This window comes from Delphinapterus leucas, chromosome X, assembly GCF_059928025.1.
Source record: "Delphinapterus leucas isolate spDelLeu-1000000601 "Yukka" chromosome X, BTC_Dleu_Yukka2, whole genome shotgun sequence".
In the NCBI taxonomy this organism is placed as follows: domain Eukaryota; kingdom Metazoa; phylum Chordata; class Mammalia; order Artiodactyla; family Monodontidae; genus Delphinapterus; species Delphinapterus leucas.
This window is the reverse complement of record NC_143150.1, coordinates 91,207,007-91,227,249: the sequence shown is the minus strand read 5'-3', so window position 1 is coordinate 91,227,249 and position 20,243 is coordinate 91,207,007. Positions and strand designations below refer to the sequence as shown.

General features: G+C 41.6%; 1 protein-coding gene across 1 annotated transcript; it reads left to right on the top strand.

The window, feature by feature from the left end:
- Positions 1-1,680: 1,680 nt before the first annotated feature.
- On the top strand, positions 1,681-19,910 carry RGN (regucalcin). Its single transcript, XM_022556370.2, has 5 exons — positions 1,681-1,861; positions 3,932-4,114; positions 17,068-17,283; positions 18,794-18,925; positions 19,287-19,910. Exons 1-5 carry the CDS (start codon positions 1,693-1,695, stop codon positions 19,466-19,468), a joined length of 882 nt encoding a protein of 293 aa, XP_022412078.2. The 5' UTR covers positions 1,681-1,692; the 3' UTR covers positions 19,469-19,910.
- The last annotated feature ends 333 nt before the right edge of the window (positions 19,911-20,243 follow it).

Here is a 20,243-nt window from a genome sequence, read left to right as displayed (position 1 = left end):
CCACTCGGCCGGCCGGGGCTGGGGAGGAGGCGGGCGCAACCTTCAGCTTCCCCGCGGCACCCTAGGCCGCGGCTGCGCCGCCAGCCGGTACCGGGCCCCGCGCCCGCACAGGTGGCCCGAGCAGAAAAGGGACATTTGCCAGACACCCCCTCCCCCCTTCTTGCACCACGGAGCGTGGGGTTAAAAGTTGCGATTGCAAAAGTCCCGCGTCTGATCTTGGGCCTTATCTCAGATAGACAGCAGGAAGGCCTTTAGACCTCTGCCAATTTTTAACAGCCAGTGACGACTGCAAATGCTACAGCGCTGGCAGGCAGCATTTGAGGACGATTTGAGCTGTGTTTCTTAAAAATTAAAAAAAAGCGATTTATCAAAGGTAATATTAAACCAAAGATTATTTTCCCCTACCATTAATTTGCCCATCCATGTGTGGGACCAGTGACTTCAAATCAGATAATTGTCAAGGAGAAGGGTGAAGATGCAGGCAGTTTTGATCACCATCAGGACACAGTCTGGGAAAGAGAGAATGCTCTTGAAAGTTGTCTGTCTTTCCTCTCCCACGTGGGTTTCTTAAGTAAGGATTTTTTCTTTTCTGATTATTTTTCTTTTTCTTCTACCTGTTCGCTGGTCACAGCCTCTGGCCTAAAGTCCCAGCATAGAATGTTCCTGCCTATGGAGTTCAAGACTCCTTGCCAAACTGGCATGGTGCCTTCCTAGGCAGCAAGAAATAGCTGAGGGGCTGTCATTTCCTACAGTGGTGCCCCAACAATGTCCTTTTCTCCCCCCTTTCCATTGTCTGAATTTGAAAATGGATGTTATAGAGAACAGACTGGTGGTTGCCAAGGGAGAGGGGGCTGGGGGAGGGATGGAGTGGGAGGTTGGGATTAGCAGATGCAAACTACTATATATAAAATAGATAAACAACAAGGTCCTACTGTATAGCACAGGGAACTATATTCAACATCTTATGAAAAACCATAATGGAAAAGACTATATTAAAAAAGAATGCATATATATATATATATATATATAAACTGAATCACTTTTTTGTACAGCAGTAATTAACACAACATTGTAAATCAACTAGACTTAAATTAAAAAAAAGAATATGGATGTTATTTCTACTTTAGTGTATTATCACTGATGAACTGCATTTCGAAAAATGCAGTTCAGAAAAGTGCAGAGCAGGAAGATTGGCCTTTGGGCCGTTAGAAAAGGAAATCAACACCGTGCACGGATGGGAAGGACAGCAGGAGAAGGATGCCCAGAGGGCCACCAATGAGGTAGTTTCCCACCCCCTGACCCGCCTTGGGGGCTTGGGTGCTGGCATAAAGGCAGCCTTGCCTTGTAGAAGCAGCCAGCTCTCTCTGGGGGTCACTAGCGCCAAGGTGTGGATGTTGGAGTGTTGCTTTTTCTCTCTCTCTTTTTAAGAGAAACCTTGAAAAAAAAAAAGCACCGGTAAGTTGACTGAAGATGTCTTGTGTTATGGCCTATCAGCTCTTTCTTCTTTTTTATCTGTCTCCTGCCACATTGCATATTTTGTTCTGATTGGGGAAAGTGTGTCCAGCCTTTCCAGTTCTGATTTTAAAAACTCAATCTGTATTGGGATCTTACCAGCGTCTTAGGTGTTTTGCTGAATTTGCTCCATGCGATGACATTTCACTTTATCTCTGTTGTCTTCAGTAAATCTCCCCCATGACAATGTCTTCCGCTAAGATTGAGTGTGTTTTGCGGGAGAACTGGCGCTGCGGTGAGTCTCCAGTGTGGGAGGAGGCATCCAACTCTCTGCTCTTCGTAGATATTCCTGCAAAAAAGGTTTGCCGGTGGGATTCGCTCAGCAAGCAAGTGCAGCAAGTGACCGTGGGTAAGGATGAAGGATGGGCTTGGATCTGCCCAGACAGCCATCTCTTCCCTGGGGAGGCGCGGTCACCTATTGTGTCATTCCTCCGGAACCTTCTTGTTAAAGCGTACTGAATATACTTGAAAACTGTTGGATTGTCATCCTTTCTGTGTCCCCCACTTTGACCCAGGAGTAAAATCTGGATGGTCGATACTTTCCTCTTCCCCTGCGGGTGCCGGGCAACATTCCCCATTATGTTTTGGATGGTGAGTCACGGTAGGATCTTTCCTTCATACCTTCAGTTAACAGCCGTGAAAGTTGGAGACCCGGTTTGTGGCACAGCAAAGGTTATCTACCTTGGGTCAGGCCAAGGCCTTAATTTGAAAAACAAAATAATAACAACAGATATATCCCCTCTTTGTGCAAAGAGGAGCTTTTGGACTTAGAAAGCATTAACCGGGGCTTTCTGTTCACTGTTCAAAACAGGATTCACAAAGGAATTTCGAGTGCATTGGAGTATTATTCTGTTAATGGCCCTGTGATTTCCCATGGAGGGGTTTATCACATTTTATGGCCCAAGGATATGGGCTTGACTAGAGATAAAGAAGTTTCTTCTTTTCATTATTGTGTTCCTGGGAAAGAGATACCAGGAATTCCTGTGACCTCAGGACACTCTCAACCCAGAACTGGGGACCTTTTTTTTTTTAGATGAGAGGGAACAGCTTTTAATTCACTCACGGGCATGACTGTGGCTCGAGGCAAAATGACTGTGACCCGCTGTGATCAGACTTGGGGGAGGGACCCATCACCTTCCCTAGTCTCTCTTTCCCAGTATGCACACATTAAGGATATATTCCTACCCCTAATCTTCAAAACAAAAACAAAACAAACAAACCCCCCCCCAAACCCTGGGAAGGGCTTGTGGTGTCCACAGCAGCTTAAAAGCTAACAGAAGCCTCAGGCCACAGGTTGGGATCCCTGATGAGGATATGACGCTCCTACTAGTGTCTTGCACATTCCCTGGGACCCTCCACGGCTCCAATCAACTTCTGCACAGGGCACCAGGCGTCTTGCACTGAATAGATGCTTAGGAAATGTTTTCACAATAAAGTCTGTCAATTTGTTTCCTGTGAGTACTCACCATGGTAATCAATCTCTCCACTTAAAAAGAAGTTTCCTTATATGTGGAAAAATATTAAACCCAGAAAACCTAAAATTTAAATATACAAAATATAGTAGTATAAGGAAGACGTGATTTTTTTAAATCACTGCATCTACATTTCTTTTTTTTTTTTTTACTATTTATTTTTATTTATTTGGTTGTGTCGGGTCTTAGTTGCTGCAGGTGGGCTCCCTAGTTGCGGCTTGCCGGCTCCTTAGTCGCAGCACGTGGGATCCTTAGTTGCAGTATGCATGTGGGATCTACTTCCCTGACCAGGGAACGAACCCGGGCCCCTGCATTGGGAGCGCAGAGTCTTATCCACTGTGCCACCAGGGAAGTCCCTCTATTATTTTTTAATCATGCTTACTTCCAAAAAGGATTTAAGAAACAATTTTCAATTAAATACATACAAAACAGGGTACCTTTAAAAAGACAAGTCCTAATTAAAAAAAAAAAAAAAAAGACAAGCCCTGTACTTGAGGGAGAGAGAGATGTCACAAAACCCAGTTGCTGGAACTAAACACAGTTTGTGTCCCTGCATTTCCTGAAGATCAGGCAAACTGAGCATCGCTTGCTCTGTGAAAACTGCCCTGGCTTACACACCACCCCCTTAGGAACCTCTCCTCTGAACTTGCTGTGGCACCTGCCCCAGTGTATGGTGGCTGCTGTGATTTGACTTCTCTGCTTCTCCCGCTAGACTCGGAGCTTCCAGAGGAGTTGGGTTTCATTCATCTTTATATCCATGCTGCCCGGAACAGCACACGGAGTTCATGGTCAACGAATATACTGGGTTATGTAACCTTCACTGTTCAACAGAGAGGAGGGAGCACTCCCCTTGTCAAAAGAGCTGCAACCTCTTAGAGATGCCGGGTGGCGTGATGGACACAGTGTGACTACTGGCTGCCCCCTGACTGCTGCTTTTACCTCTGCAGATGCCCCAGTCAGCTCTGTGGCCCTTCGCCAGTCAGGAGGCTATGTCGCCACAGTTGGAACAAAGTTCTGTGCTTTGAACTGGGAAGATCAGTCAGCAGTTGTCTTGGCCACAGTAGATAAAGACAAGAAAAACAATCGATTCAATGACGGGAAGGTGGATCCCGCTGGGAGATATTTTGCCGGTATGGTTTACCTTTAGCACATACTTACTGAGCTTTGGGGAAGACCAGAATGTGACTTACAAAAGCCTCACAGCTGCAGTAGTAAAATAAGTGTTCATAACGGGTTTGGGTTCTTCTTTCATTATTACTTAAGTCACTTGTATCCAAAAAAAAAAATCCCATGAGAAAAACTTCATAGATATCCCTTTCAACTGTTGTCTCTAGCAGACTAAAATTTGTATTGTATTTTTGTAGTTTAAATGAGTTTTTTTTAAAACATCTTTATTGGGGTATAATTGCTTTAAAATGGTGTGTTAGTTTCTGCTTTATAACAAAGTGAATCAGTTATACATATGTTCCCATATCTCTTCCCTCTTGCATCTTCCTCCCTCCCACCCTCCCTATCCCACCCCTCCAGGCGGTCACAAAGCACTGAGCTGATATCCCTGTGCTATGCGGCTGCTTCCCACTAGCTATCTACCTTACGTTTGGTAGTGTATATGTGTCCATGCCTCTCTCTCGCTTTGTCACAGCTCACCCTTCCCCCTCCCCATATCCTCAAGTCCGTTCCCCAGTAGGTCTGTGTCTTTATTCCTCTTACCTCTAGGTTCTTCATGACTTTTTTTTTCTTAAATTCCATATATATGTGTTAGCATATGGTATTTGTCTTTCTCTTTCTGACTTACTTCACTCTGTATGACAGACTCTAGGTCTATCCACCTCATCAAAAATAGCTCAATTTCGTTTCTTTTTATGGCTGAGTAATATTCCATTGTACATATGTGCCACATCTTCTTTATCCATTCATCCGATGATGGGCACTTAGGTTGTTTCCATCTCCAGGCTATTGTAAATAGGGCTGCAATGAACATTTTGGTTCATGACTCTTTTTGAATTATGGTTTTCTCAGGGTATATGCCCAGTAGTGGACTTGCTGGGTCATATGGTAGTTCTATTTGTAGTTTTTTAAGGAACCTCCATACTGTTCTCCATAGTGGCTGTACCAATTCACATTCCCACCAGAAGTGCAGGAGTGTTCCCTTTTCTTCACACCCTCTCCAGCATTTGTTGTTTCTAGGTTTTGTGATGATGGCCATTCTGACTGGTGTGAGATGATATCTCATTGTAGTTTTGATTTGCATTTCCCTAATGATTAATGATGTTGAGCATTCTTTCATGTGTTTGTTGGCAGTCTCTATATATTCTTTGGAGAAATGTCTATTTAGGTCTTCTGCCCATTTTTGGATTGGGTTGTTTGTTTTTTTGTTGTTAAGCTGCATGAGCTGCTTGTAAATTTTAGAAATTAATCCTTTGTGAGTTGCTTCATTTGCAAATATTTTCTCCCATTCTGAGGGCTGTCTTTTGTTCTTGTTTATGGTTTCCTTTGCTGTGCAAAAGCTTTGAAGTTTCATTAGGTCCCATTTGTTTATTTTTGTTTTTATTCCCATTTCTCTAGGAGGTGGGTCAAAACGGATCTTGCTGTGATTTATGTCATAGAGTGTTCTGCCTATGTTTTCCTCTAAGAGTTTGATAGTTTCTGGCCTTACATTTAGGTCTTTAATCCATTCTGAGCTTATTTTTGTGTATGGTTTTAGGGAGTGATCTAATCTCATACTTCTACATGTACCTGTCGAGGTTTCCCAGCACCACTTATTGAAGAGGCTGTCCTTTCTCCACTGTACATTCCTGCCTCCTTTATCAAAGATAAAGGGACCATATGTGCCTGGGTTTATCTCTGGGCTTTCTATCCTGTTCCATTGATCTGTCTTTCTGTTTTTGTGCCAGTACCATACTGTCTTGATTACTGTAGCTTTGTAGTATAGTCTGAAGTTAGAGAGCCTGATTCCTTCAGCTCCGCTTTTCGTTCTCAAGATTGCTTTGACTATTCGGGGTCTTTTGTGTTACCATACAAATTGTGAAATTTTTTGTTCTAGTTCTGAGAAAAATGCCAGTGGTAGTTTGATAGGGATTGCATTGAATCTGTAAATTGCTTTAGGTAGTAGAGTCATTTTCAAAATGTTGATACTTCCAATCCAAGAACATGGTATATCTCTCCATCTATTTGTATCATCTTTTATTTCTTTCAACAGTGTCTTACAATTTTCTGCATAAAGGTCTTTTGTCTCCTTAGGTAGGTTTGTTCCTAGATATTTTATTCTTTTTGTTGCAATGGTAAATGGGAGTGTTTCGTTGATTTCACTTTCAGATATTTCATCATTAATGTATAGGAATGCCAGAGATTTCTGTGCATTAATTTTGTATACTGCTACTTTATCAAATTCATTGATTAGCTCTAGTAGTTTTCTGGTAGCATCTTTAGGATTCTCTATGTATAGTATCATGTCGTCTGCAAACAGTGACAGCTTTACTTCTTCTTTTCCGATTTGGATTCCTTTTATTTCCTTTTCTTCTCTGATTGCTGTGGCTAAAACTTCCAAAACTATGTTGAATAAGAGTGGTGAGAGTGGAAAACCTTGTCTTGTTGCTGATCTTAGTGGAAATGCTTTCAGGTTTTCACCATTGAGGACAATGTTGGCTGTGGGTTTGTCATATATGGCCTTTATTATGTTGAGAAAAGTTCCCTCTATGCCTACTTTCTGCAGGGTTTTTATCATAACTGGGTGTTGAAATTTGTCAAAAGCTTTCTCTGCATCTATTGAGATGATCATATGGTTTTCTCCTTCAATTTGTTAATATGGTTTATCACATTGATTGATTTGCATATATTGAAGAATGCTTGCACTCCTGGAATAAACTCCTCTTGATCATAGTGTATGATCCTTTTAATGTGCTGTTGGATTCTGTTTGCTAGTATTTTGTTAAGGATTTTTGCATCTATGTTCATCAGTGATATTGGCCTGTAGTTTTCTTTCTTTGTGACATCCTTGTCTGGTTTTGGTATCAAGGTGATGGTGGCCTCGTAGAATGAGTTTGGGAGTGTTCCTCCCTCTGCTGTATTTTGGACGACTTTGAGAAGGATAGGTGTTAGGCCTTCTCTAAATGTTTGACAGAATTCGCCTGTGAAGCCATCTGGTCCTGGGCTTTTGTTTGTTGGAAGATTTTTAATCACAGTTTCAATTTCAGTGCTTGTGATTGGTGTGTTCATATTTTCTATTTCTTCCTGATTCAGTCTTGGCAGGTTGTGCATTTCTAAGAATTTGTCCATTTCTTCCAGGTTGTCCATTTTATTGGCATAGAGTTGCTTGTAGTAATCTCTCATGATCTTTTCTATTTCTGCAGTGTCAGTTGTTACTTCTCCTTTTTCATTTCGAATTCTATTGATTTGAGTCTTCTCCCTTTTTTTTCTTGATGAGTCTGGCTAATGGTTTATCAATTTTGTTTATCTTCTCAAAAAACCAACTTTTAGTTTTACTGATCTTTGATATTGTTTCCTTCATTTCTTTTTCATTTATTTCTGATGTGATTTTTATGATTTTTTCCTTCTGCTAACTTTGGGGTTCTTTTGTTCTTCTTTCTCTAATTGCTTTAGGTGCAAGGTTAGGTTGTTTATTCGAGGTGTTTCCTGTTTCTTAAGGTAGGATTGTATTGCTATAAACTTCCCTGTTAAAACTGCTTTTGCTGCATCCCATAGGTTTTGGGTTGTCGTGTCTCCATTGTCATTTGTTTCTAGGTATTTTTTGATTTCCTCTTTGATTTCTTCAGTGATCACTTTGTTATTAAGTAGTGTATTGTTTAGCCTCCTTGTTTTTGTATTCTTTACAGAATTTTTCCTGTAATTGATATCTAGTCTTATAGCGTTCTGGTCAGAAAACATATTTGATACAATTTCAATTTTCTTAAACTTACCAAGGCTTGATTTGTGACCTAAGATATGCTCTATCCTGGATAATGTTCCATGAGCACTTGAGAAAAATGTGCATTCTGTTGTTTTTGGATAGAATGTCCTATAAATATCAATTAAGTCCATCTTGTTTAATGTATCATTTAAAGCTTGTGTTTCCTTATTTATTTTCATTTTGGATGATCTGTCCATTGGTGAAAGTGGGGTGTTAAAGTCCCCTACTATGAATATGTTACTGTCGACTTCCCCTTTTATGGCTGTTAGTATTTGCCTTATGTATCGAGGTGCTCCTATGTTGGGTGCATAAATATTTACAATTGTTATATCTTCTTCTTGGATCGATCCCTTGATCATTATGTAGTGTCCTTCTTTGTCTCTTCTAATAGTCTTTATTTTAAAGTCTATTTTGTCTGATACGAGAATTGCTACTCCAGCTTTCTTTTGGTTTCCATTTGCATGGAATATCTTTTTCCATCCCCTTACTTTCAGTCTGTATGTTTCTCTAGGTCTGAAGTGAGTCTCTTGTAGACAGCAAATATATGGGTCTTGTTTTTGTATCCATTAAGCCAATCTGTGTCTTTTGGTGGGAGTATTTAGTCCATTTACATTTAAGGTAATTATCGATATGTATGTTCCTATTCACATTTTCTAAATTGTTTTGGGTTCATTATTGTAGGTCTTTTCCTTCTCTTGTGTTTCTTGCCTAGAGAAGTTCCTTTAGCAGTTGTTGTAGAGCTGGTTTGGTGGTGCTGAACTCTCTCAGCTTTTGCTTGTCTGTAAAGGTTTTAATTTCTCCATCAAATCTGAATGAGATCCTTGCTGGGTAGAGTAATCTTGGTTGCAGGTTTTTGTCCTTCATCACTTTAAATATGTCCTGCCAGTCCCTTCTGGCTTGCAGAGTTTCTGCTGAAAGATCAGCTGCTAACCTCATGGGGATTCCCGTGTGTGTTATTTGTTGTTTTTCCCTTGCTGCTTTTAATATGTTTTCTTTGTATTTAATTTTTGACAGTTTGATTAATATGTGTCTTGGCGTATATCTCCTTGGATTTATCCTGTATGGGACTCTCTGTGCTTCCTGGATTTGATTAACTATTTCCTTTCCCGTATTAGGGAAGTTTTCAACTATAATCTCTTCAAATATTTTCTCAGTCCCTTTCTTTTTCTCTTCTTCTTCTGGAACCCCTATGATTCGAATGTTGGTGTGTTTAATGTTGTCCCAGAGGTCTCTGTGATTGTCCTCAGTTGTTTTCATTCTTTTTCTTTATTCTGCTCTGCAGTAGTTATTTCCACTATTTTATCTTCCAGGTCACTTATCCTTTCTTCTGCCTCAGTTATTCTGCTATTGATCCCATCTAGAGTATTTTTCATTTCATTTATTGTGTTGTTCATCATTGTTGGTGTCATCTTTAGTTCTTCTAGGTCCTTGTTAAATGTTTCTTGCATTTTGTCTATTCTATTTCCAAGATTTTGGATCATCTTTACTATCATTATTCTGAATTATTTTTCAGGTAGACTGCCTATTTCCTCTTCACTTGTTAGGTCTGGTTGGTTTTTATCTTGCTCCTTCATGTGCTGTGTGTTTTTCTGTCTTCTCATTTTGCTTATCTTACTGTGTTTGGGGTCTCCTTTTTGCAGGCTGCAGGTTCATAGTTCCCGTTGTTTTTGGTGTCTGTCCCCAGTGACTAAGGTTGGTTCAGTGGGTTGTGTAGGCTTCCTGGTGGAGGGGACTAGTGCCTGTGTTCTGGTGGGTGAGGCTGGATCTTGTGTTTCTGGTGGGCAGGTCCACGTCTGGTGGTGTGTTTTGGGGTGTCTGTGGACTTATGATTTTAGGCAGCCTCTCTGCTAATGGGTGGGTTAGTGTTCCTGTCTTGCTCTTTGTTTGGCATAGGGTGTTGAGCACTGTAGCTTGCTTGTCGTTGAGTGAAGCTGGATGCTAGTGTTGGGATGGAGATCTCTGGGAGATTTTCGCCATTTAATATTATGTGGAGCTGGGCGGTCTCTTGTGGACCAGTGTCCTGAGGTTGGCTCTCCCACCTCAGAGGCACAGCACTGACTCCTGGCTGGAGCACCAAGAGCCTTTCATCCACCTGGCTCAGTATAAAAGGGAGAAAAAGTAGAAAGAAAGAATTAGTAGAAGTAGAAAGAAAGAAAGAAAGGAGGGAGGGAGCAAGGAAGGAAGGAAGGAAGGAAGGAAAGAAAGAAGATAAAGTAAAATAAAGTAAGATAAAATATAATAAAGTTATTAAAATAAAAAATAATTAAGAAAAAAAAACGGACAGATAGAACCCTAGGACAAATGGTGGAAGCAAAGCTATACAGACAAAATGTCACACAGAAGTATACACATACACACTCACAAAAAGAGGAAAAGGGGAAAAAATTATAGGTCTTGCTCTCAAAGTCCACCTCCTCAATTTGGGATGATTCGTTGTCTATTCATGTATTCCACAGATGCAGGGTACATCCAGTTGATTGTGGAGCTTTAATCCACTGCTTCTGAGGCTGCTGGGAGATATTTCCCTTTCTCTTCTTTGTTCTCACAGCTCCCAGGGGCCCAGCTTTGGATTTGGCCCCGCCTCTGCATGTAGGTCGCCAGAGGGAGTCTGTTCTTCGCTCAGACAGGGCAGGGTTAAAGGAGCCGCTGATTCTGGGGCTCTGGCTCACTCAGGCCGGGGAGAGGGAGGGGTATGGAGTGCGGGGCGAGCCTGCGGCGGCAGAGGCCAGCGTGACGTTGCACCCGCCTGAGCCGCGCCGTGCGTTCTCCTGGGGAAGTTGTTCCTGGATCCTAGGACCCCGGCAGTGGCGGGCTGCACAGACTCCCCAGAAGGGGGGTGTGGATAGTGATCTGTGCTCACACACAGGCTTCTTGGTGGCGGCAGCAGCAGCCTTAGCATCTCCTGCCCGTCTCTGGGGTCTGTGCTTTTAGCCGCGGCTCACGCCCGTCTCTGGAGCTCCTTTAAGCAGCGTTCTCAATCCCCTCTCCTCGCGCACCAGGAAAGAAAGAGGGAAGAAAAAGTCTCTTGGCTCGTTCTGCAGCTCCAGATTTTTCCCCGGACTCCCTCCCGGCTAGCTGTGGTGCACTAACCCCCTGCAGGCTGTGTTCACGCCGCCAACCCCAGTCCGCTCCCTGCGCTCTGACCGAAGCCCGAGCCTCAGCTCCCAGCCCGCCCTCTCCGGCGGGTGAGCAGACAAGCCTCTCGGGCTGGTGAGTGCCGGTCGGCACCGATCCTCTGTGCGGGAATCTCCCCGCTTTGCCCTCCGCACCCCTGTTGCTGCGCTCTCCTCCAGCTCTGAAGCTCCCCCCTCCGCCACCCACAGTCTCGGCCTGTGAGGGGGCTTCCTAGTGTGTGGAAACCTTTCCTCCTTCACAGCTCCCTCCCACTGGTGCAGGTCCCGTCCCTATCGTTTTGTCTCTGTTTTTATCTTTTTTCTTTTGCCCTACCCAGCTACGTGGGGAGTTTCTTGCCTTTTGGGAGGTCTGAGGTCTTCTGCCAGCGTTCAGTAGGTGTTCTGTAGGAGTTGTTCCACGTGTAGATGTATTTCTGGTGTATCTGCTAGTGTTGGAGGTTCTCCTGCAGAGGCAGGGGGTGGCTGTTGCTCACCGTGGGGACAAGGACACTGGCAGCAGAAGTTCTGGGAAGTACTCCTTGGCGTGAGCTCTGCCAACGTCTCAACATTGCCATTTTTGAAGACTACAATCTCGCCCAACTCCCCTCTTTTTTAACAGAACATTCCTCATGTTTTTGCGTCTAATGTTTCCTTGTGATTAGATTGATGCTATATATTCACGGCTGGAATCACTGCCTAGGTGCTGTTCTGTCCTTCTCGGGGTATCCCATCTGAATACCATCTGTCCCTCATTGGTGATGTCAGTTTTGATCACCCAGTTGAGGTCTTAGATTTCTCTACTACGTAGTTACTATTTTTAAATTGCAATTTATAAGCAGTTTGTGGGGTCTGTTAGTGATCTATTGCTGTGTTACAAATTACCCTGAAATTTAGTGGCTTAAAATAGCAAACATATATTATCTCACATAGTTTCTGAAGGTCAAGAACCTGGGTCTGGCTTGGCTGGATGATTCAAGGCTATGTCCTGAAGTTGCAGTCAAGCTGTTGGCTGGGGCTACAGCCTTGGAGGGAGCTGGAGTCTCTGAAGCGGCCTGGAGGATCTGCTTCAAATCTGACTTACATGGCAGGCAGTTGGCAGGAGGCTTCATTTCCTTACTGCGTGGGCCTCTCCATAGGACTGCCCGGGACATGGCTTCCCCCAGAGCCAGTGATGAGAGGCAGAGAGAGAGAGAAAGAGAGAAAGCCCAAGATGGAAGCTACAGTCCTATTATAACCAATCTCAGAAGTGACATAGCATCACTTCTGCCATGTGCTATTGGTCACAAAATTATGGAGGGGACTAGACAAGGGTGTGAATACTGGGAGGCAGGGGTCATTATGGGTCTACTTAGAGGCTGGCTACAACATGGGGAGATACTTTAAGTCCAAGCAAATATCCTGGTCCTCATCAAAATATCTTCCTTAGCTTTTACATTCCTTGATGATTCTCACTTGAAGCCATCTTTATTATGATGGCTGCAGAATGACTTATATACAGATTTAAATGAATTTTAACTCTAAGTTTGAAATTAAATAATGCATTTCACATTTAGTTCTCATTTAGCTCCCATCCTAACAACCCTATAGTTAGCCAAAGTTGATTCTAAATCCCTGCTGTTTCCACCTCCCCACTCTGCCCCTCACATCATCAGCCATGCTGTCCTGGCTCCATTCTCTTTCTTTCTTTCTTCCTTTCTCTTTCTATCTCCTTCTTTCTTTCACTGTGCTTGGTCTTTGTTGTGGCATGCAGGATCTTTAGTTGTGACATGCGGGATCTTTTAGTTGCAGCACGTGAACTCTTATTTGTGGCATGCATGTGGGATCTAGTTTCCTGAGCAGGGATCAAACCGGGGCCCCTGCATTGGGAGCATGGAGTCTTAGCCACTGGACCTCCAGGGAAGTTCCTCCATTCACTTTCAACATGGAAGGTAAGTAAGATCTGAGCAGGTGGTGTGGATTGTTTCCCATCTTCCTGGACTTTACACAACCACAGATCTAGTCCAGGACAGGTTGAAAGATTAAAGATGAGAATCCATTGGAAGCCCTTCTGCCAGTAATTTCTGCAGGATGAAGAAATATGATTGGATACTCTACCTCCTGTTGAAGTTGATTTTCTCTCTCCCTTATGGCTAGAAGTTTACAGCTCTGTGGCACTTGGTGAGACAAAATTAAAATGCCCTCAGAGGCCTGAGTTCTTAGCCTGGAGTCCCCAATTCTTAACCTTTGCCCTCTGGAGACCCCTTAAAATTGTAGGCATCAGTGTGCATACATACTGGTCATGTGCATCTGCCAGAAGCACCTAAGAAACTTTTTCTAGAGAGAGTTTATAGCTTTCAACAGGTGTGGAGAGCTGTCCCTGGCCCAGAAAAGGGTGGGGTCATCTGATAGCCTGGATGGGGGTCTCTTAGTGGTGGGTAGTACCCTGAAGATGTCCCAACACCCAAGGTCTCACCTGTCTGGGCTCACTACTAGATAATGATAAACCAGGGATCCAGTTTCTTTCCCACTAAGGAAGAGCCCTTTCTAAGCAGTGGGGGATCCACATTCATGTTCCAGGCATCTCCTTCTGTGAGGCAGATAGTGGGGGAAGGGGGTGGGTGGGTGGAATAGAAATAATAGAAACAAGCCCAACTGCCCTATAGCAAAAAAACAAGGAGGGAGGTCTGGCTTGCTGTTCAGGCTTCCCAGTTTCAGTCCATTTTCCTCTAACTCACTCTTCTTTCAGATAGAGCATGTTATAGTAAATGAGCTTTCCAATTTCTTCATTATGTTAAATTCTGCTCTGTCCTCTGAGATCACACTCAAGTCTAAGTGCATATTCCATGGGCACATGGGAAGAATGTGTATTCTGCTGTTGTTGAATGGAGTGTTCTCTATAAATGTCACTCAAGTCCAGTTTGGTTAATGGTATTCAGTTCTTCTATTTCTTTGCTGATTTTCTATCTACTTGAGTCTATTACGGAGAAAGGGATGCTGACATCTCCAACCGGAATTATGGATTTGTTTCTCCTTTCAGTTCTGACTTTTGCCTTGTGTATTTTGAAGGTCTGTTGTTAAGCACATGCACATTTAGGATTATTATGTCTCCTTAGTGAAGTGACTATTTTCACAATATGTAGTTACTCCTATTTATCCCTGGTAGTTTTCTTTGCTCTAAGTATATCTTGTCTGATACTAACATAGCCTCTACAGTTTTTTTAAATTAATATTTGCATAGGATAGGTCTTTTCCCATCCTTTTACTTTTAAGCTACCTATATCCTTATATTTGAAGTGAGTTTCTTATAGACAGCATATAGTTCTATTTTCAAAAAGTTTATTCTGACATTATCTTAATTGATGTGTTTAGATTATTTACATTTAATGTAATTATTGATATGCTTTGAGTTAGATCCACCATTTTATTATTTGTTTTCTCTTCTTTCCCTCTGTATTTTTTGTTACTCTGTTTCCCCTTTCCTGCCTTCTTTTAGGTTATTTGAATATTTTTTAGAATTCAATTTTAATTTACTTATTGTGATTTTTCACTATATCTCTCTGTATAGTTTTTTAAGGGTTCCTGAATGGATTACAAATGTATACTTAACTTTTCACAGTCTGTCTAGAACCAATATTTTACCACTTCAGTTGACAATCACCCATTTATGTCATAGTTGTCTTTATATACATAGATTTAAAATCCCATCAGAAAATGTAATTTTTGCTTTCGATCATCAGAAATATTTTAAGGAACTAAAAGGAAGAATAGTCTATTATATTTACTCATATACGTGCTATTTCTATTGCTCTTTCTTCATTCCTGTTGTTCCTTTTGGTATTTCCCTTCTGTCTGAAGAATTTCCTTTAGCAATTCTTTTAGAACAAGTCTGCTGGCTATAAATTCTCTTAGTTTTACTTCACAGGAGAATGTCTTTATTTCACCTTCATTCTTTAAGGATATTTTCACTTGATATAAAATTCTAGGTTGACACATTATTTTTCTTTCAACAAATTAAAAATGTATCACTTTCTTCTGACCTCCACAGTTTCTCATGAAAAATCAACAGTCATTGAAATCATTATTCTCCTATATGTTGTATGTATGTCATTTTTCTTTCATTAATCTTAAGGATTTCTATTTAACTTAAGTTTGGTTGTTTGTTTTTTTGGGTTTTTGTTTGTTCTTTCTTTTTTGCCATGCCACATGGCATGTGGCATCCTAGTTCCCTGACCAGGGATCAAACCCATGCCCCCTGCATTGGAAGCATGGAGTCCCAACCACTGGACTGCCAGGGAAGTCCCTATTTAACTTAAGTTTTTAGAAATTTGATTATGATGTGTCTGGGTATAGGTTTCTTTGGGCTTATCCTGTTTGGGGTTTTCTCAGCTTCTCAAATATATAGTTGTATGCTTTTCACCAAACTTGGAGAGTTTTGAGCCATTACTTCTTCAAATATTTTTTGGCCCTGTATTCTTTGTCCTCTTCTCTAGGAATCTAGTGACACATATGTTAGCTCTTTTGTTGTTGTCCCACAGGTCCCTAACACTCTATTTTTTTTCAGTCTTTTTTTCTCTCTGTTGTTCAGATTGGATAATTTCTTGATCTAGCATCAGATACACTGACTCTTTCCTCTGTCATCTCTATTCTGCTATTGAGTCCATCCAGTGGGTTTTTTATTTCATTAATTTTATTTTTCAGTTCTAAAATTTTCACTTGGGGATTCTTTATATTTCTCCTCCTTTGCTGCTATTTTGAGTTTTGTTTTAAGACTTTGCAGATCGTTCATTTGAGCATTTTTATAAGAATTGCTTTAGTCTTTGTCAAGTAATTCCAACATCTGTGCCATCTCACTGTCTGCCTCTTGATTCATTTTCCTATACGACTTGAGATTTTCATGCTTCTTTGTGTTGCCAAGTAACTTTGGATTGTATCCTGGACATTTTGACTATTACCTTATGAGATGCTGGGTCTTGTTTAAATCCTATGGAGAATGTTGATATATTCGTTTCAGTAAGCAATCTGTATGTTTAGGTTCAGATCACAAGTTCCAACCTACTTTCTATTAGGTGCCATTAGGTGTGCCACTCAGTGGTCAGTCTGAGACCTAGAAGGTGTTCATCCATTAGCTCCATTCTCCAAATCTTTAGCATGCTAATTAGAATCAGATCCATGCATGTACAAACAGATGAGCCCAGCAAATCACAAACAACTTTATGGGGTTGCATTCCTGAGCATCATCCCTCTTCTAGTACTTTCCAGCTTCCTGTAGCTCCTTTTCATTCTTCCAGTCAGAAACCACCCACTTCTATGACTGTTCTGCCTCCAGGGCCAAGTGGCAGCAGGGGAGAGAGAGAGAACATGAAAGCAACGGTGTTTGATCTGCCCTTTTGTCCCAGCAGCTTCACTAAATGCAGAGGAATGTCGCCTTCCCTCAGAGTTTTGATTCCTGTAGTTTCCTGTTGCTGACCTCTCTCTGCCTTTGCTACCCTCACTGCAGAATTGCCTGGGGGCTGGTGCATGAGAAAATGGAGAAAAAGGAGTAGAAAATAAGCAGGGGGTTTCTTCCACTCTCTCTGAGCCGTAGGAGAGTTTTCTGCTCCTTGCGCCAGATCTAGAGGTTTCTCTCGGACCTCTTTCTGCCTGCACCATGGTGCTTACTTCCAAGTTTCAAGCTGGGTTGAGTTCAGGCCAGGACATACTAGAGGATAAAATGGAGGGCTCAAGAACTCGCCACCAATTAGGTGATACTTCAAATTCTGTGTTCTTCTCTGAGCCGCCTGATAATTCACATTGCAGAGTTGTCAAATAGCTATGCCATGCATTTTGTCCAGGTCTTAGAATTGTGTTCAGTGCGAGAAAATGAGGTTGGTGCAGATGTCTAGAACCAGAACCTCTCAAGGTAGTTTTAATTTGCATTATAAGCAAGGTAGTTGTCATTAAAAAAAAAAACCCATAGGACCCAGATTGGGATTGTATAATAATTTCCTTGATTTCATCACAGGGAAGGAGTCCTGGTGAGAGAAGATGGTGCAGTGCATGGGCGGGATGCTGTGCAGCTGAGCTCCATACTCTTTGGGTTTTGTAGGTACCATGGCTGAGGAAACAGCTCCAGCAGTTCTGGAGCGGCACCAAGGGTCCCTGTACTCCCTCTTTCCTGACCACCATGTGGAAAAGTACTTTGACCAGGTGGACATCTCCAATGGTTTGGATTGGTCTCTGGACCACAAAATCTTCTATTACATCGATAGCCTGTCCTACTCGGTGGATGCTTTTGACTATGACCTGCAAACAGGGAAGATCTGTATGTACTTTTTCATTATTTTTCTTAATATTGCTGGTATTTTTTTCATATGCATATGACTAGCAGGCTGCCTCGCCCTTAACCCATTTGAAAAGGTCCTTACTTTTCAAACAAAGAACTACCTAATGTTATGATTCCAATATTGTAATGATTACACAGACTTGACTCTGCTGCCAGTCAAGCCATGGCTCTCAGCACAACTAAATATGGCCACAGTTTGCATAATATGGCTAGATCCTTAATCCTTTTTCTTGCAACCATCACTAGAAAGAGGCTCACTGTAAAACGGATCCTGTTCTACCAGCTGGTGCTTAAAGGCAAATAGTATACAGCAGAATGGGACAAAAGAACAGAAAATTAGAGTTTGGGGTTGATATTTCTTATTTGTACTTTAGCTAACGATAGGCAAGTACTTAAAGACAAATTAACAACCTTTCAAAATGGAAAAGTAAAACAAGTAGTTGCAGATTGTTCAACTCCACCAACGGATCTAAATGAGCCATAGTTGGAAACTGGGAGGGAAGGAATTATTGGAAAGAATTTAAAAAGGAGTACTTGAAACTTTCATGAAAGGTGCCAGACCACAAGAGCAAAACCAATCATAAAAATGACTTGAAAAAAATCATGAGTCTCATGTAGATTTAATCAGAGGCTAAATATTCCAGCACAGATGTTTTGCTTTGAAATATGTAGTGCTCTTTTTCATGACTGTTTTTACCCACTTTACTTACACATGGTTTTAACATTTTTCCCCTTATACCTCAATCTGATTACTGTAATGACCTGGATTTTGTAGTGTAATGTTCCTCTGGATTTTGATGCTTGTTTTTTGTATATTATTATTCCCTTTAAGGCCGGCCAGCTGGTTTCAGAATACCCCTCTTTTCAGAAACAAGCTCTTCTAATATTTAGATAAGGTGATTTTGGAGCATTTAGTTGGGCAGAAACAGAACTCATACACCTTGTCAGTTTTTGTGCGTGAACTGTTGGCAGCTCGAACCTGGGCCCTTGGCTGTGAGAGCGTGGAGTCCTAACCACTGTACCACCAGGGAATTCCCCAAAGTAGGCATTTTTGGAAGTAAAACAGCAAAGGTCTAACCACAGACTGAAGTGTGTCTGAGGTGGGCATGCAGGGCTTCAGTTCAGGTCCCTCAAAAAGATCTTTTGTTATTTTATTAAGAATTCTGCTTTCTTTTTTCTCTCCTCCTCTGAAAGCTTAGGTAGCTGTGTCTGTACCCAAACCAAAGGGAGTGAATCCACCCCAAATCCTACAGTACAGATCCTTTGTTGAGGGGAGCCCACTCATGTTTTTAGACATTTTTAGAGTTAGGAATCCTCCTGAATCATCCCGCCTGTGGTACCCTTTTGCCAGACACTGGATAAGCAGAAGCGATCAGTATTTATAATCAACTTGATTGCTCATTGTTTGATGCTCAGTATTGAGTGGCCTGTGGTTTTGGGGTGTGTGTGTGTGGTTGGTTTGTCTGTTTGTTTGTTTTTTTAACCATAGCCAACCGCAGAAGTGTTTACAAGCTGGAGAAAGAAGAACAAATCCCTGATGGAATGTGTATTGATGTTGAGGGGAAGCTCTGGGTGGCCTGTTACAATGGAGGAAGAGTGATCCGTTTGGATCCTGAGACAGGTAGGCCCACAGCAGAATGGAAAAACCCCACCATGTCTAGAAAACACCAGACACTAGGGGCCAGAGAAATTTCATTACTAATAAAGTTATATAGAGATATATTCAAAGGTCTCAATTGGATGATTTTGGAAATAAAGGCCAAAGATATAGCCCAAAATGTTATAGTCAGAACTCTTTTTCCTGTAGAGGTAAATCTTTTTTGCCCAGAAGAAATTGTCAGGGAAGGTAGGTGAAATACCTGGGCGAATTCTGACCTCCAAATCTTCTTTGAACTTTCCTATTGCTCCACAAGGGGTCCCGAAAAGTTGTGCGGGTGGAAATTTGCTAGAGCTAGACTTAAATGAAATATTTGGTGACCTAGGGAAAAGACTCCAAACTGTGAAGTTGCCTGTTGTTAAAACAACCTCATGCTGCTTCGGAGGGAAGGATTACTCTGAAATGTATGTGACCAGTGCCCGGGATGGGATGGACCCCGAGGGTCTACTGCAGCAACCTGAAGCTGGTGGAATTTTCAAGGTGATCTGGCTATATCTTTTATTTTGAGGGTGAGGTGGGAGATCTTCAGTTAAGTAACTGAATGATTGGTGCTTTTTCATACTTCCCAAATACAATTGTATTTGGCATTTAAGCTCATCATGCTAGACTTAAAAACATTTTATTGAGATTTTCTAGACCTGAAGTCCAGGACAATGTGTTTAGCCCACTTTGTACAGTGCTTTAAAATATTTTTTTGCTTCAGTGGTGTTTGAAATTCTATAAATCAGTAGAATAGGCTTGGAAAACCAGTGTTTGAAACACATTTATAAGATTAGTTGATTGTTTTGATGTTGCAAGAATATTTTCAGGTTCTTAACTTTTTTTGGCAGTGAAATAAACACTGATAAGAGTTATAGATCTCTTGAGCTGAAAAGAAATGTAGAAATCATCTGGCGCAAACCCCTTTCTTAACAGATGGGAAGAAGATAGAAATAAATTCAGTTTTCAATCCTAGTTGTAAATGGTTGCTAGTTGAATTATTATCTATGTGAACAATTGGGTTGGACCATAAATACCTAATCAAATAGTTCCTTTTTATTATAGGAAACAAAACAAGGATAATAGGTGGCTAAATATATTATTGTGGATCATAAAAATGTTTTTGGAGAATGCTTGTGAATTACCTTGTATCAGAGTTTCTCTCTTTTCTTTTTTTAACAGATAACTGGCCTGGGGGTCAAAGGAATTCCTCCCTATCCCTATGCAGGATGAGTGACAGGCCTTCCTTCATAGTGGAAGAGACTTAGAAGACAACTAGAAAATTCTGGTGCTGAAATTTCAG

Coding starts and splice junctions, on each gene's coding strand:
- RGN (XM_022556370.2), top strand. CDS start 1,693: ATGACAATGTCTTCCGCTAAGATTGAGTGTGTTTTGCGGGAGAACTGG. Junction 17,284..18,793: donor CCTGCAAACAGGGAAGATCT/GTATGTACTTTT, acceptor TTTTAACCATAG/CCAACCGCAGAAGTGTTTAC. Junction 18,926..19,286: donor CCGTTTGGATCCTGAGACAG/GTAGGCCCACAG, acceptor TTGGTGACCTAG/GGAAAAGACTCCAAACTGTG.